Source organism: Pectinophora gossypiella, chromosome 19 (genome assembly GCF_024362695.1).
Source record: "Pectinophora gossypiella chromosome 19, ilPecGoss1.1, whole genome shotgun sequence".
NCBI classification, from domain to species: domain Eukaryota; kingdom Metazoa; phylum Arthropoda; class Insecta; order Lepidoptera; family Gelechiidae; genus Pectinophora; species Pectinophora gossypiella.
Window position 1 is genome coordinate 7429478 of NC_065422.1, and position 13887 is coordinate 7443364.

The window sequence follows — 13887 nt, forward strand, 5'->3', positions numbered from 1 at the left end:
CTCTCAGCCGCTAGTGGGGAGCGGAGAGTAGCCGTTCTATACGTAGTATTTATTCCTTACATAAACATCCTATAAACGCCCCACTGCTGGACACAGGCCTCCCCTCAATCAACCGGAGGGGGTATGGAGCATACTCCACCACGCTGCTCCAATGCGGGTTGGTGGAGGTTTTATTCCTTATTCTATGCTAATTAAGACTCAAGAGTGGGTGAGGTCGGCGCCCGATACGAATAAGTCGCAAGGCGGACTGTTACCGCTCTATTTGTAGTATTATATTCTATTGTTGCAATATACTGTTAACCCTTAATAAATAACAAAACTGTTATAACTCACCATAAGATACAGGTCTCCTATCGTCAGATCCCCAGCATCATACATACTCCAGCCCTTCCTCACTTGTCTGATCGCCAAGTCGACGTCTATCTCAGGCTTGGCTTCCTCTTCCTTCGAAGGTTCCTCTTTGCTCAGCCCTTCCTCTTGCTCCTTCTCTATCACTACGGCGTACATACCTCCACGTTTCTTGGGTCGTATGCGGAATTTTACCTTCAATGATGCAATGGAATAAATAACTTTTTCCGAAGACTTTTTTTTGATGTGACTTATTGTGGGTTTGCCGCAAATGGCATTAACTACTTGGCCGGACAAATGGGGAGCGCTGAGGGCTCTCATCCGGTAGTCAGAAGACAATGCAGCCTCACTTGATATTGAAGTCTGAAGATCTTCTTTGCGAGTCGATGGCGATCGATATGAAATTTTTGCTGACCAATAATTGGCCACGCTTACCGCATTGTCAGTGGCTTCGTGAAGGTCTTTAATAGTAGAAGTCTGAAGATGGGCATGATGAACCGTATGTTGAGCCTGTCGACCATCATGTTGGGTAGGACATAAGCTTTAATTAGACTTTTATAACATGCCCGTTAGCGCCGCATTTAGGGTCTGTTGCTGTGGGCCCCTACTGGAAGCCTATTTCTGTAAGTTCTGAGGACGATTCAGGCTGACAAGTAAACGTGAATCATCGTCTGTTATACGCTGAACCACATGTACTTGAATAAATTGTTTTTGCAAATTGTGCTAGTACTAACATTTCAGCCACATTGGTAGAATATTCAGTTTCCACTTATCTATCTACCTAATTTTCTAACCTATTGTGCCCATCTGTAGGAAGAGTCTCTTTGTGGTGGAGGCCCCAAGACTATAATTGTGTAGTTTATGCTTAAATGATGATAAGTTATTGAACACATTTTCTGTTTTTTCTTTACTCCCTACTCCAGCAAAGAGTTCTAATAGAGTACTATGTATAAAGTGCATATATTTTAAAAAGTAAAAGTGACTCATGGCCCCCATAACCTCCCTCTGGATCTACCCATGAATACATACCTTGAGATTTTTGAACTTCCTCTCCTTTGCCTTCTCTTTCCCGTGGTCACTCTCATTGTCACTTTCACTTTTGTTATATTTCTCATCATCTTCCATTTCCGACAAGCTGTCCTTCTCTTTTTCTGATAAATCCTTCTCTCTTTCTAACATATCTTTATCTCTCTCTGACATCTCTTTATCAGTTTCAATATCTTTGTCTCTTTCTGTTTCTACTTCTTCTTCTGCTGTTTCTTCTGATTTCAGGTCTTTCTCATCTTCTGTGCTGGGTTTCTCTTCATCGTCTTGGTTATGTTTGTAATGGGCCATCAGTTCAATGCCATCTATTGCAGTTTCATCTATATTTATAAGTTTCACCGGGTCATCTTCAAGCTTAAACTTTTTGGGTTCCGTTTCTTTAGTTTCTGATGTGCTGTCTTTTCGTTGCCGTTTCGGCGTCCTGATTTTTGCTGTAAGTTGAAGAAACTTTATAACCCTAGATCCATTTGTCGACATTCTGTCCAGCGCACAAATACATAAACGGACGCCTGCACTTATGATTAGGGTAAGCCGGTCGAATCAAAAGGTAAAACCATTCGGTTGGAATGGACTGATGCACAAAAACTATTATTCTCGCTCTGTTACTGCTTTCGCGTCAATTTCATTCTCTATTAATAAAACGGGCATAGGATTCCGAACCGTCTTATGTATAGACCGACAAGGATGTTTTCACACGCGGCAAAAATCGGAAGTAACATAGCATCTTATGAAAACGACACAACCAGGCTTGCGTTTGATCACAATCTCACCTGATGGTAAGTGAAGATGTGGTTTAAGGTGGTACACGCTTACCTAGTGAATGCCTGTGCCATTAATGTGGAGACAAAAGCCGCGGCAAAAGATCCTTGTCAATCTCTAAGCCGAAATGTATCACTTACCTCCACTATTCTTATCCCGGCGTTGCGAGCACATTCTCTCCAGATAAGATGAGAAGCATATCTTCTGACTGGACAGTTGCTCACTTGGACTTATCGCAGGTATGTGTATATCTGCGTTCAACCGAGGTCCCACGTGCAACACTGGTTTCTTTGGCAGCTTTAGTTCTGTTAGATAAATATGTCGTGTGAGATAGTAGTTTTTAAATTTTGTAATTTAAATTTGTTTAAAATCAAAACTACAAATAAAATTTAGAAAGACTGCAAAATATGGTCACACGTGAAAATGGATCTATGCAGAGCTATATAGTGTATGTTCGTGGCATTAGCGTTTGCGTGCGTATTATTTGCGTGCGTGTGTACTATACTGTGCATGCGTGCGCTTTTGCACCATAAAAGCTTAGCTAAAAAAAAACGTAAAATTAAGGATATATTACTAACCTTGCACGATCAGCCTATCGGTTTCCAATCCTAAATGATTATCCAGTTCATCATCTTCTGCGAGACAAGCAGGCCTGGTTGACAACTCTGGGACGATGTCCTCATTTTCCTTAACTTCATCTGTTGTCGGTTCTAGTATTTTTTCCACTCTGTATTTGCGCTTTAATAGGGAGTTAAGGGTGCAAATTTTGATGGTATAAAAGTTATAACATTGTTAGTCATGGACAATTTGTGGGTCTGAAAAGCGATTTTTTGTAATAGAGACGCAGAGTGGTCACATACACAGTTACGCGTGTACGAAATGTCAATGTAGTGTCTGGGTAAAACGAGGTTTTAGTATAAAGGGTCCATGGTGTGGTATATTAAGCTATAATACTGTTAAGTTTCGTCAAAATATGTGTAGTAGTTTATGCGTAAATATTCGTGTTGATGTCGTGGCCAGATCATAGAATTGACCATTTGATGAAATGATCGACCATTTCATGAAATGGTCGTATTTCATGAAATGGCCAACTTCAACTGACCATATCGTTTAAACGTCAGCGTTTAATGATATTTCCATCCACGTTTGGCCATATCATTAATGTAGGGTGTCCATGATAAGTGGTATAATAAAAACGCGAAATAAGGTAGGAAATAATGTATTACTCTAGTACAAAGTACAAAAATGTTTAAAAGTCAAATAAAAATTCAAAAGTCATTTTCGATTAACGGAGTGTTGATGTAGTCGTTACTGCATCTCGCTTTGAAGTCGTCGTCATATTTTTAGACACTATTTCATGCCATTGGCCATCATTCAGTATACTTTTCGTGTGTAAGATAAACATGCTGGCGGCGTAGGGGTGGCCCAAGGGCCACCCCCGCCGCACCCTAACCTACTGTTATGGCTTGTAAAAATGATAACAAAACACTATTATTCTAAAAAAGAATTATGGATGCCTATTTATATGCGAATCAAATTTATACTAACAAATATTAGTCCAAAAATAAGTTAATACCTAACAAACCAGTATTCCTAGATGTTATTATGGGAAAGTACTATTATGATAAAAAACGTTATGCAAAAAGGATTATGATAATTTAAATTATGACAAAAACATTTATGCGTTTTAATAGAATCCCGTTTCAAGTAGTTAATGCCATCTGCGGCAAATCTACAATAAGTCACGTCAAAAAAAAGAAACTTTACGGACATCGTCTATATTTTTCTTTTTTAAAATTAATATCTCTTCATTCGCAGTTTTAATTATATCATATTTTGAAATCCCATAATAGTCCATTGATTTACGTAGCGTTGTCACTCGACCTTCATTATTTGCCATATAACCTAAAAATAAAAATAAAGTTGCTGTCTACTGTTAATACGTGTTTTTCTTTTCACCTTAGCGTCAAAACATTGCTTCACTGCACTTTTATCTTGTATTTGCTCATTATTATTCGTATTATTCGCGTTCACAAAAGAATAATTATTGTCCGCCGCCATTATGCAAAACAAAAACAAAGCGACACCAGCGCCACTACCGGTGGATAATGTTACTATTTTACGATATGATCGCTAACGTTTGGCCATATCATGAAGTAATCATGCATTTAGTTGGTCATATCGTTAAACGTTTTGTGTTCATTGATCTGGCCAAACCACATCATGATGTGGCCAACGAATGTTGTTCTATTTCATGAAATATGACCATTTCATGAAATGATCGATCATTTCATGAAATGATCAATTCTATGATATGGCCACGATATTTATAATAGATGTTAGTAGGATGATGTTTATGTGAGTAGGTACGTGAAGTGTCCGGGGTGTGCCGTGGCTATAAAGGTGTCAAGGATACGGTGCCGGCCCAGCGCAGCTGCAGCGCGCGCACGAGCGCCCGCAGCGGCGTGCGCAGCGGCGCCGACAGCGCGGCGCGCGGGTTGTGCGCGGCCGCCTGCACGCGCGCCCACGCCGCCGCGTGCCGCGCGCGCAGCACCACCTGCGCGCGCGACCACACGCGCAGCCCGCACGACCGCTCTGCACGGGACACGCTGCTTGGTTACTACTTGGTACACGTACTAGAAGCTCAGCGAGGTGTGGGTACTTAGTTCATTTTGCGACGGATGTTAGAAGTTTCCCAATTAGGTACCGACAGTAATAACTTACTAACACGAAAAGTAACAACCCAAAGTCAATTACATACATACATATACTTACGCCTATTTCCCATTGAGGTAAGCAGACAATGGAATTCAATTTGCTTCGATCCTTACATTCATCAATAAGCATAGTTAAAGTTAATTACAGATCCCTACAAATAGCATCAGCGGAGATATAATGTAATATTAGGTACTTATCTATTAGAAAAATAACTTAATACATCCCGAATTATGCCCAACCATAACTAAAAAAGACCGCTGCAGAGCCCTGTTCAAAGCTTACTATTATGCTAACAGCATTCCCGCGTTGGACCGGTAATGTCCCTGAGCAAAAGAAACATCCCTAGCGAGGATCGTCTCCCCTCATCCGCAACTGACGCTCGATCTCCTTAATACAGGACCTAGATTTGAAGTCCCAAGGCTCTAGGGCCGGGCCGTTTTGTTTAGTTTCATCCGCGCACCTAGTTTCCTGGGATAAACACACCAGCGGGCTTAGCACCGTAAGCACGCAAATCTTTCTCGCCGCGACAAAGATCACCTGTCTCTTTCTGTGCAGTACTGTGAGAGAGTGACGGGTGACGCATGTCGAGGCGAGAAAGAGTCGCGCGCTTACGGTGCTAAGCCCGCAGATATAGAGGTAGTAAGCCCGTAGCTACCAACTCCAATCATACCTGTTATCTGGTTGAGCTTCCTGAGCGCTCGACACATGGGCGTGCGCACCCTCAGGTTCCTGCCGCGCGCGCGCACCACCATGCTCCCCCCGAGCACCATCTCGCCGAGTCGCGCGCAAGTCTTCTCATTCACCGACACCAACTTCTTCCGGAGTTCACCGTAGTTTATCAACGCGTACAACTCTTGCGCTACTTTCTTTACGTCTGCAAAATGGCATCATGTAAATATGGCGCAACATTTTTTTTTGACGTTACTTATTGTAGATTTCTCTCTCTCTCTCTCTCACTCGGAACAAAATTTAAAAGATAACATTTGGACGCGTCGGCCTTGAGCAGTGGTTCAGACGACTGAGGGGATTATATGTGAAAGAATGTATCGACTCTAGTGGGCCGGTAACGACAAGCGCTGAATGAGGGAAATCGTTGACCACGCCGGCGGGGCGATGGCGCAGCGTGTTGGAAGATGTTCTGTAGGTACCCATCATTTGGTCAATCAAACAGTAACACAGTAAGTTATAATAACAAATGCTAATTAGCAACAAATCTATCTTCTCTCGTGTGGGTTGTGAGGTGGATTACCAACCTCATCAACCCTGGTGTCAGGGTTACTATTGAGCCGCCAAAGGCCCCTGACACGACTCATGTAACGACTATTTACTTACACACACAAATCCATAAACAAATATATGTCAAGACGACTAATGTGTGTGCTGATATGAAGGTGAAATAAAATTAATAAAATAAATTCAAAATGAAAAATAAACTTCGGTCACCTTGCTATCGGCAGAAAATGTAAGGTCGATGTCCTGACATGATACATGTTTTGTATAGGATACTGGACAAATAAAACAAAAGAGAAAATTCAAATACTAAAATTAAAATTGAATCCGAGATGATCTCGCTAGAGGTCAGAACGCGCCTCTCTTCAAATCCTGCGTGATGTAGAAATTATGCCACTGTATCCGAGTAATAGAGTTTATATACATATATCATGCTTTATCACAGCGAAGGAAAATATTGTAAAGATTCCAGAAAAAAAAAACACATTTTTAGAGACAAGTGACTTTTGTAATGAGGGACTTTCCAGGGTACTTTCCTCAAAAACAATATAGATGGCGCTGTACAGTTTTTTCTTCGTTCAACCTTCGAATTTTATGGATAACAGACATAATGCATCTTTCATCTTTGTTTTTGGGCATAAATGATGATCCTTTTTATTACACAGGCACAATTACATCTTCCACCCATTATTATTCTGATTAAAATAAAGACAAACAATAAAGGTAGCAATGTAATTCTATACATATTATGATAAAAATATCAAGCAACAATATTTTTTTTCTACTCCTCTACTTTAATCTGGCATTTAAATAACCAAAAAGTCTAATATAAGTACATACATAATTAAACTCTTTGAAAAAGTGTACGCTCTATGGCCTATAAAAGCATTGTTTACAAAGTGTAACTGTACTATAATGTCGCCAAAAAACCATTGTTGTTGTTTTTTTTTTTTGACCTGGAAACTGGCACCTTTACTTTGTTTGGTGCCATAGATATACTATAAAAAAAAGTATACATTTGCCGCCATTTTCCCGCCCGTTGGAAAATAAATTGGACAAAATACCGATCTACATATCAACACTGCAGTAAAACCTACCAATGTACCCAATATTACCATATCACACAATACCATTCAAAATTTACATCTTCATTTTTATAAATAAATTTTTTCTTTGTATAATTTTTGTTTCATTTAAAATTACGTCGTCGTAGAAAAAGTATTGTATGCAACGTTGTATAACTAGGTCAAAAAATGCTCGTGGCGTCTCTTATTGCGATGTTCGCCAAGGCTCACATCGCAACTCACGCCACTCGCATTTTTTGACCCTTCTTATACAACTGTTGCATAAAATAATTTTCCAACGCGCGGGAAAATGGCGGCAAATGTATACTTTTTTTTTATAGTATATCTATGGCACCAAACAAAGTAAAGGTGCCAGTTTCCAGGTCAAAAAAAAAAAACAATAACAATGCTTTTTTGGCGACATTATAGTACAGTTACACTTTGTAAACAATGCTTTTATAGGCCATAGAGCGTACACTTTTTCAAAGAGTTTAATTATGTATGTACTTATTATATTAGACTTTTTGGTTATTTAAATGCCAGATTAAAGTAGAGGAGTAGAAAAAATACTATTACATATGCTTCTGCCATTACCTATATTGTATTTTGGAATAATGAATGAGAAAATAGGTGATTATCACGTTTAAACCGAACAACGCCATCTATATTGTTTTTGGTAAACGTAGCCTGGAAAGTCTCTCATTGGGCTGTATTTTCCTTGGAACTACAAGATCGATTGCCAGTCACTTTTGTAAGAAACCGAACCTGCTCAAAACCGAATTCCCAAACTTTATAGTAAGTTAGTTTGGATATCCTTTGAATAGAAACGCTACAGATCTATGGATAAAATAAAAAGCTACTCACTCTCATCAAACTGCACGTGTTTCGATAGCTTATGCCACGTTCTGTAGTAAAAATGGCTGACTTGCGTCTTAGTCTTCAAGTTGTTAGCATCAGTCATTCCTTTCTTCTTCATTTTAGCACAAATATAGGCTGTGATCGCGTCAAAGTCTTTCCCATACTCGTTGAGGGCTTCAAAGAACAGGCTCTTTTCATCTGTTGACCATAAAGCTTTGGGCATACGTTGCTTCACAGTGGGGAATTTTAACGGTTCCTTTTCGTCTATTTTAATTGGCGTCTCACATTCTGGTATATCTGTAAAAAATAAGTTATAGATTGCTGATGCTGTTAAATCGCTATAACATCTTCTACTTCTATCGTGTGGGTTGTGAGGTGGATTACCAACCTCAGCAACCCTGGTGTCAGGGTTATTATTGAGTCGCCAAAGGCCCCTGACATGGCTCATGTAACGATTACTCACTTACATCAATAAGTAGTAACCGGGACCAACGGCTTAACGAACATGAGGGTCTTACATAAAGCGTGTAAACAGGGCTCTTAAAGACAGGTAAGATCAGCAATGTATGAGTAGTATCTCTAATGTTGCAAATGTCCATGGGCGACGAATGCCGCCTTCCATCCAGTGGACCGGTCAAGGCCCATCAAGTGGATCTTCGGCTAAAAAAACCGATTGTCTTTATACGTAGATTATGAATGTTTCGTTTCGTCAGATTACCCAATTATTTGACCACGCTAGCGTTAACAACCAAAAGACATGATATGTCGAGGAACAATGGCGCCGATTCGAGCAACCACCTACTTAAATTTAACGTAATTCGACATGACTAAAACCAGCTCTATCTCTTTCTTGCAGTTATTGTAAGTGAAGGACGGTGCTAGTTTAAGAGCTGTCAAACTATAATTAGGATTATTATGAATACCCCACTGCTGGGGCACGGGCCTTCCCTATGGATGGATAGGGAGATCGGGCCTTAAGCCATGAGTGCGGATTGATGGTTATTAACGACTGCTAATGCAGCCGGGACCAATGGCTTAACGTGCCTTCCGAAGCACGGAGGAGCTCGAGATGAAAACTTTTTTTTGTGGTCACTCATCCTATGACGGCCTTTGCGAAAGTTGCTTAACTTCAACAATCGCAGACCGAGCGCGTTTACCGCTGCGCCACCGAGCTCCTCGAGGTATTAATATGAGCATCTTACCATCAGTCCCATCAGGCCTTTTTCCTCTCTTGTCCTTGTCGACTAGGGGCTCCAATCGCAGTTTTTTTATGACCCTGGCGCTGGTGCGTTGCTGCTGTTGCGTCGTCAGCGACCCCAGTAGTTCCGTGCGTTCTGGTTCGGAGTTCTGTGTTGGGGTTGTTGGTGACATAGCTTCTTTGACCACTACCTGTGGACAATATCATGGGGTTTTGGTTAAGAATCCGCCAAACAGAATTGGGACAGCCCGCGTTTCTACTACAACATGTGCCAGCGTCCGACATGTTGACTTGATAAAAAGAAGACTTTTTTTAAAAGAAGATATTTTACGGTGTGTTTTTTTTTTAATAATAATATTCCTGTGTACAAAAGATTTTTTTTTTCATTCATATAAAAGAGCGCTTATTGGATTTTATTCGTTCTTTAATTATCCGTGTTTCCAACCAGTCAAATCAGTTACTTTTTACTAAACGTCAAAATACAAAATTATTATGGAGTTTGTGTGAAAAAGCAAACTGTGACGTCATAGAAAAACGTGAATTTCTTTACTAAAATTAATAAATAAGTTAAATGGAAAAAAGAAAACGTTTTTTGTCAACTTTAGATTTGTCTTTGTTTAGTAATCAGAATTTTATAATTTATCTTTTTCCTAGGAAACTACCCAATAGTGACCATATAGCTAGCTCTTAAGTCTCTAGTCAAAAAGAAAACGTATCACAACTATACTTGTACTATATTTTTGTACGTACAAAGTACACGTAGGTACTTATTTGTTTTTTTTTTATGGCAACCAGTGCAACAGCAATTACAATTCAAAGGTTTATCATTTCATCGTGAGTAGTTTAAACTGTTGTTATCATAATTATGATCATGTTTTGTAAATATTATCAAAATATCGTTTAATATTATGGTGTTATTTAAGTATAAGTACCTAATCAAACCAGCGTACAATAATGTTAGTTTTGTAAAATTGAATTTACCGGTTTACACGAGCAGAAAATAAATAAAAAGTACGCTACCGTACTGTGTGTAATTAATAAAAATTATTATAATGGGTTCCTATATAAACAATGTTATACGCGAGCGATTATGCCTAACAAGCCTCAAAAACAACTCTTCGCCTCCCTAGGCGTTATAGTACCAATCTTGTTAGCTCTTCTACGTATAAATTGGTCGCTCTCCCGCGAAAAAAAATTACAATGTAAGATATTAAAAATATCTTGTTACAAATACTATTTCAGAAAACACAAAGTTCTATGTTTAAGGCGCATAGAGGCCAAATACTGTATGCTTTTGTACACTGTGATTTAGTCTCCCTTCTGTTCTTTTTCTCATCGTGTGGTTTGTGAGGTGGAATACCAACCTCATCAACGCTGGGGTCAGGGTGAGCCGCCGAACCCTTCTGTTCGCTTTAGTTTACATTTCTGCCATGATAAGCCTTTCCCACGGAATAGAAGAAAGATTTAAATTCACAATTCAATTTTTTTTGTGGTGAATTCTGGTGAGGTTGGAAAGGTCCTAAAGAACCGCTGTCGTCGGGTCAACCCCACTCTTTTACTATTACTCCTTCTTCTTCTATCGTGTGGGTTGTGAGGTGAATTACCAACCCCATCAACCCCGGTGTCAGGGTTATTATTGAGCCGCCAAAGGCATCTGATATGGCTCATGTCAGACTTACCTACACCAGGAAGTAGTAATCGGGACCAAACGCTTTACGTGCCTTCCGAAGAACGGGTCATTTTACTACCACTCCTGCAAACAGATAACTACGGTAGCTCCACTGATTCTCAAAGTCCATAGCCATTTTACCGTCAATGTATATTTTTATGTGATAGATTGCAATTCTATCATTACTTTTCGTAAGATACTGCACACAAATGTAACTCTTTGATAAATAGTCAAACATACTAAGGTTTTTCATAATAAGGAGGAGCTTAACGAGCCTTCCGAAGCACGGAGGAGCTCGAGATGAAAACTTTTTTTTGTGGTCATCCATCCTATGACCGGCCTTTGTGAAAGTTGCTTAAATTCAACAATCGCAGACCGAGCGCGTTTACCGCTGCGCTACCGAGCTCCTCGTTATATATACATTATATTATATAATCATTATGTATAAATAAATCAGCGGTCAATATTACTGGTTTTGCAAACCTTACGATATCTTTCAAAACAATTTTCCTCAAATATTAATATTATTACAATATTTGAACACGATAAGGTCATTACGAATGATTTTGATATATTTTATAGTATTTAATTTATACCTACTGAGAAAAAAGGGGTAATTGGGCTGAACTGAAAATGGAAACTCCACTTAGGCACTACGATCCTGAGACAACACTTTCGATTCCCCTAATTATAAATACCTATATAATATTGCCAATTGAAGTAGGTAACAGTAATTAGAATTACAATGGTACAGTCATGAACAATACCATGTACCCACTTTAGAACACTGACACACTAATATTTAACAATTAATGAGACTTACTTAATTTGTCAAAAAAGTTAACGTCACATGGTTTCAAAGTGTCGTGGCCAGATCGTACAATTGATCATTTCATGATGACGTTTGACCATTTAATGAAATAGTCATATAACACGTTGGCCACATCATGATGTACTTTGGCCAAATCAATCAACCAATGTACTAATTGTGTCATCACCTAATATCAAGGTCAGATTATCGTTGTCAAACGGGAAACTATTTAAAAAAAACAAAAACATAATTTAATAAGACACCACTGTTTATTTACGAGTTTTATACATATATCTCATTCCTTTTCTTTTCTAGCTCTGACTAAATGCCCCTAAGATCCCAAATTCCTGTTATCACAGTTACCTATTTAGTGTATAAAGAGAATGAGATGGGATCGCTGGATGGATTACTAAGACAGTTTGGTTCTGCAGTTTCTACTTTCAACAAAAAGAAAATTTCAAAAGTGGATAACTATTTTGGCGTATATTGTAAAATTATAACTTAAAATATTTATGTAAAACTAGCTGTTGTTATTCCGAATAAATTAAAATTAAAAAATATCGTATACATAATATATTAATGACAAATAACTATAGACGCAATTAGTATATAGTCGTCAAGATAAACCGCAACGGAACGTCATCATAAATCCTTGTTGTTTAACGAGAGTCGCTTTCCAAAGACTTATCGGTTAAAATAGTACAAACCGCAATATTAGACAATAATTATTAAACTAATTAGTATTAAACAATTATTGTGTAAACACAATATTTAAAAGTACTTATCATACAAGTATAATATACGATGTAATGTGGTGTCGTGACTAATCACCTCGATCTCAGATGTCCCAGATTCGATTCCCGTTCGGAACAATCTGGAAAACTAACTTTTTTAAAATGCCTAATGTAAATGACAATTTTTACAATACAATACAATACAAATACACTTTATTGCACCAAACTAAAAATAAATAATTACAAAAAGTCTCTTAATTAAGTACATGGCAAATGGCGGCCTTATCGCTTAAAGCGATTTCTTCCAGGCAACCATAAGGTGAGGAAAAATGTAAAAATAATAATTGAAAGATTGCGGGTACAAACTATAAGTAGAACTTATTACCAATAAAGTACAATAGCCTCAATATATATTAGTATTAGTATTTTTAGCCTCTCTTTCTTAAACAATGCTGATAAGATAAGCAGCACGAGCAATTCGAATGTTTTATTCCACTTTGATTATTTATCTTCATCTAACGTGTGGTAGGGATTGCAATCCGGAAAAACGGATCCGGTAATCCGGCGGATCCGGCATCATTTAATGGTTACCGGATCCGGTACCAATATACCGGATCCGGTGCTAGCAGTTTATGGGAAAATAATATAGCTGTTGCATGACTAGGTACTTTAAATGAGATATTATAGTTACTTGATAATTAATATTGTTACTTATAAATTGATCTATCTGTAAAAGTGAGATCTAGAAAGACTGAACTACTCGTTACGTCATAAAATTATTACTAGTTACCTACATTACTAAATTTTAATTGTTTTCTTGTTGTCTATTTGTCTTAGCATTGGTTAGCAAATAAAGTCGATTTTATATATTTGTGATTTATTTTTATAAACTACCTACATATAAGTGCAGTGACACTTGATTAACTCACTTATTTTGTACTAAAAAGCGAAAACTATCTTGATTTAATCAGTCCGGCCGAATCCGGTCGGATCCGGCCGGATTGATGGGAATCCGGTCGTATCCGGCCGGACTGAAAATGATGCCGGATTGCAATCACTAATCGTGTGGGTTGTGTGATGGATAACCAATTTCAGTAACCCCGTTTATTATTAAGGCACGTGATATCGGTTGCTTATGGAACCTTTGAAAACGTCACGAATTAAATTCTATAATTTTACCTAAATAAGTACATACAGGATGTTAGTGACACCGTAACGAATACTGAGGGGGATGATTCAGACCATGATTCTGAGTTAATATCAAGTGGAATTTTCCGTCGCAAAATTAATGTATATTTTTGAGTTTTAAAATTATTTTAAATTCTACACTTTAGTGGATTTTCCTGTCGGAAAATTCATGAATATTTTTGTGTTTTTTCTTAAATTATTTTCAGTTCCATACTTTTGCGACGGAAAATTCCACGTGATATCAACTCAGAATGATGGCCTGAATC

The 13887-nt window shown here is 38.3% G+C and overlaps 1 protein-coding gene across 1 annotated transcript in view; it reads right to left on the reverse strand.

The window, feature by feature from the left end:
• LOC126375416 (protein cramped) overlaps positions 1 to 13887 on the reverse strand; it is a 49524-nt gene that overhangs the window by 6534 nt on the left and 29103 nt on the right. Inside the window, exons 3-10 of the mRNA XM_050022327.1 lie at positions 9224 to 9410; positions 8028 to 8318; positions 5540 to 5743; positions 4568 to 4746; positions 2730 to 2889; positions 2292 to 2456; positions 1378 to 1823; positions 334 to 543 (exon numbers count right to left, since the gene is read on the reverse strand). Coding sequence (XP_049878284.1) covers positions 334 to 543; positions 1378 to 1823; positions 2292 to 2456; positions 2730 to 2889; positions 4568 to 4746; positions 5540 to 5743; positions 8028 to 8318; positions 9224 to 9410 — 1842 coding nt within the window. The remainder of the gene's footprint in view (positions 1 to 333; positions 544 to 1377; positions 1824 to 2291; positions 2457 to 2729; positions 2890 to 4567; positions 4747 to 5539; positions 5744 to 8027; positions 8319 to 9223; positions 9411 to 13887) is intronic.